The sequence below is a fragment of the Cynara cardunculus genome, assembly GCF_001531365.2.
Source record: "Cynara cardunculus var. scolymus isolate 2C chromosome LG 11, CcrdV1, whole genome shotgun sequence".
Taxonomy (NCBI): Eukaryota; Viridiplantae; Streptophyta; class Magnoliopsida; order Asterales; family Asteraceae; genus Cynara; species Cynara cardunculus.
The window spans coordinates 2362797-2366721 of NC_037538.1; the positions used below are offsets into that span (position 1 = coordinate 2362797).

Genomic DNA, 3925 nt, shown 5'->3' on the forward strand with positions numbered 1-3925 from the left:
AAGTTTTTCCATCAACATTGCAATAGCATACTTAGCTCATGGCATGATTCTCACTTTCCTAACTTCTATCTTGCTTCGAATCCTTTCGAAGGTAAAACACAGAAACCTCCTAGTGATGTGGTTTTGCCATCGACTAACTACTTCCTGCCATTTGAAATTTGCGAAGTTCCTTTCTGGTACAGAAGCTTTCTGTGTCTACCTTCGTCTTTTAGGAGCAAGGATTGGCCATCATTGCTCTATAAGAGCTATCAACCCTATTTCAGATCCGGAATTGGTCTCTATTGGTGATGGTGTCCATCTAGGTGATTTCAGCCGAATTGTCCCAGGTTTTTACAACTCAAAAGGGTATGTCTACGGACATGTGACTGTACAAGAAAATTCAGTTGTTGGGAGTCAAGGCCTTGTCTTACCCGGATCTGTAATCGAAGCCAATGTCATTCTTGGTGCCCTCTCAGTTGCTCCCATAAATTCAGTCCTTCGAACAGGCGGAGTTTTTGTTGGATCTCAAACTCCCATCATGGTTAAAAATATTACTCATACTTTGGATGACAGGATAGAAGAAATGGACATAAAGTACAAAAAAGTACTTGGAAATCTTGCGGCTAACTTCTCTGCCGCGACCCTCAAAGTAAAAGCAAGATACTTTCATCGAATTGGTGCAACTGGGAAGGGAACTCTAAGGCTCTACAAAAATGTTCCAGGAATTCCGGAGCATAAAATTTTCTCCTCCGGGAAGTCCTATCCTATCATTGTCCGCCATAGTAATTGCTTAAGTTCAGACGATGATGCAAGGATCGATCCTCGTGGAGCAGCAATAAGAATACTTTCAGATGAGCACGATACAAGTACTGCACTTCTTGATTTGACATTGAAGACGGGCAAATCATTTCATGCTCGTACAATTGGTGACTTTGCAACATGGCTGATTTGTGGGGCTGAAGCACGGGAGGAGCAGGTGAAAAATGCTCCTCATGTAAAGGATGCTATGTGGGACTCCCTAAGAAAAGCTAATTCATACGCCGAGCTACATTATTATTCAAACATTTGCAGGTTGTTTAGATTCGAAGATGGAAAAGAGATGTATGTGAAGTTCAAGTTAAGGCCATTCGACAAAGAGATCAATGAGGATTCTGGTAAGGTGGAACCTACAAGTATACTCCCTCCTGAAACAGGTGCAATCCCAAGAGATGAGAATGACACACGACCACTTCTTTTCCTCAATGATGATTTCCAACGTCGTGTGAATTCTCCTGAAAAAATCCAATATGTACTTCAACTGCAATTTCGTCCAGTACCAAATGATGAAACTGTACGTGAGGCCGCCCTTGATTGTACCAGGCCATGGGATGAAAAAGAATACCCTTACGTTGAGGTAGGAGAGATAACCATTGAACAAGTACTCACCAACGATGAATCTCGAAAGTTAGAGTTCAATCCGTTTCTAAGATGCCATGAGGTGGATGTTATTCGGGCCACATCATGTTCCCAGAGTGCATCGATGGATCATGGTAGGTCTGTTGTCTACTCTATATGCCAGCATTTACGCAATAACAAGCCGCTTCCTGAGGCTTGGAGGAGCTTCCTAGATCACTCTGATGTAAAGGTTGATCTTAACGGTTGCCCAATGGCAGTATTAATGGAGAAAGAAGATGTTCAAAAAGTGACACTGGCAAGACCATGGTACCAGAACTTATGGATGATGTTTGCTCAACCCTTTTTGCAAATAGTTGTGCCTTATTTTCTAATGGGGTTGACTATATTTACTCCTCTTAATGTGACTATTTACTTGAAAGAGCAAAATAGTCTCCAATTGCATTGGTTGCTACCTTTTTTCTGGTTCAGTTCTGGAATTCTAGCAGGATTGGTTTGTGTTCTAGCCAAATGGGTACTTGTGGGCAAGAAGAAAGAAGGTGAAACTGTAATGATATGGAGTATAGGCATCTACATGGACACTATATGGCAGGCTATTAGGACATTGGTTGGGGAATACTTTATGGAAACAAGCAGTGGTTCAGTGGTATTCGGGTTATGGATGAACTTAATGGGTTCAGATATTGTTTGGGATCAAGGAGCTTATGTGGATAGCATGGGTGCTGTGCTAAACCCGGAGATGGTAAGCATTGAAAGGTACGGGTCTGTAGGACGAGAAGCTCTTTTGTTTGGACACATATATGAAGGCGAAGGTGGAAAAGTGAAGTTTGGAAAAATTAGGATCAAAGAAGCAGGTTTTATAGGAAGTCGAGCTGTGGCTATGCCTAGAGTCACTGTGGAGAAAGAAGGAAGTCTTGCAGCTCTTTCTCTTGCTATGAAGGGGGAGATTATCAAGTAAAAATGCACCCAAATTTCTCTGAGAACTGAGTTCTTAAACCTACGTGGTTTATAGAATGAAGCAAGTGATTCTATTGATGTATGCTTGTGATTTTTGTTAATCTTTGTGATGTATATTGTATATGGTGGTTTAAGGCCATTTAGTTGTTGTTGGCATCTGTCTTCCTTTCTGGTGCTGAATATAGCTTTTGATTATAATGTAATTCAAGAAAATTAAGTCATGAAATCCAACTGACTATGCTTTTCTGACCAACAAAACAAAAACATTGAAAAGTTAAATAAGTTCAAATCTCAAATATTGGGTTCAAAGACTATATATCACTGGAAAACCCTATGGCATATATTTAGAGGAAGCAGCTAAATCAAACCACATAGAACATATCATTTCACCATTATCATCATCGTATTGGCTTGTCAAAAACCAGTATCAAACCAAACCAAACATAACGAACTCGATATATGAGTATATCTCATATATCTGGAACACTAAACCCTAAACATAACTGGAAAGTTGGTATTTTAATACAAACCTACCAAGAATGTATCGAGCATAACATTATATCATGGCTGATCGTTGTGAGTTGTAAACCGACAAATAACTGACATACTGGTTTCTTCTACACCACCTCCTGCAATTAATAGTAAAGATGCGTAAAAGGGATTTCAGATAATCATAAAACGAATACAAATTATTCGTTTAATTTTCATATGAACACATTTCAACATTCTTTCTAATATCATAAAAAAAATTAGATCAATGACATATTCGTTTGATCGTGTTTTATAATTCCCAAATTTCCATTTAAGAATCAACTCGAAGTACCTAAAATTTGAACATGATAACTACGTTATAATTCATTAAAAAACTTAAGCCAAGTAAAATTTAATTAACATGAGAACGCACATTGTCGAATCCATTACCACTGATGTTCTTGTTTCTATAAAGAACTCTGTCTAAAATAACAGAATGCTTGAATTGTCGAGGGAGGTGGGGACAAACTCCTTAAAGAACGATTTCTTTCCACTAGGTTGTCTCTACTCTGGTACCACTCGTTAAAATTCTTTTACCGGTCAAAATTAGGTCATGATTTCCACCCCTTTTCACAAAAAGGGAAATCGCATACAATAACAATTTGTTTAAAGAAATAATAATAATAATAATAATAATAATAATAATAATAATAATAATAATAATAATAATAATAAAAATAAAAATAATAATAATAATAAAGTTTGTTGGGTTTTTTGAACTTTTTCCATAATATTATCTAATTTATCATCTCAATACACTTTTATGTTATATTCTCGAATTTGGAGAAAAAAGAAAATAAAGGAAATGGAAGGGAAAGAAAAGAAGGGAGAGAAAAGAAAGAAAAGAAAGTAAATTTTTTATTTGTGTTTTCGAAAAGGAAAAACAAGAAGGAATGGAAAGGAAATAAAATAATTTTTCATGTTCTTGAAAAGGAGCAAAAAGAAAGGAAATATATTGTTTTTACCAATATATTATCTATACTATATTATAAAGCATTTGGCTAAAACTCTTAAAAACTCTTAAACTCTTAAACCCGTTCATCCCTAAACAATTTCATCCCTATCC

At 36.8% G+C, this 3925-nt stretch overlaps 1 protein-coding gene across 1 annotated transcript; it reads left to right on the plus strand.

The window, feature by feature from the left end:
- Positions 1-517: 517 nt before the first annotated feature.
- Positions 518-2499, plus strand: LOC112520647 (linolenate 9R-lipoxygenase-like). Its single transcript, XM_025129066.1, has 2 exons — positions 518-1680; positions 2212-2499. The coding sequence occupies exons 1-2, from the start codon at positions 518-520 to the stop codon at positions 2327-2329; spliced, it is 1281 nt and encodes a 426-aa protein (XP_024984834.1). The 3' UTR covers positions 2330-2499.
- Positions 2500-3925: the final 1426 nt, after the last annotated feature.

Bases quoted from the DNA above. Each gene is read 5' to 3' on its own strand.
- LOC112520647 (XM_025129066.1), top strand. From the start codon at position 518: ATGGTTAAAAATATTACTCATACTTTGGATGACAGGATAGAAGAAATG. The intron at 1,681-2,211 runs GTACCAGAACTT...TGGAAAAATTAG, and splicing joins GTGACACTGGCAAGACCATG to GATCAAAGAAGCAGGTTTTA.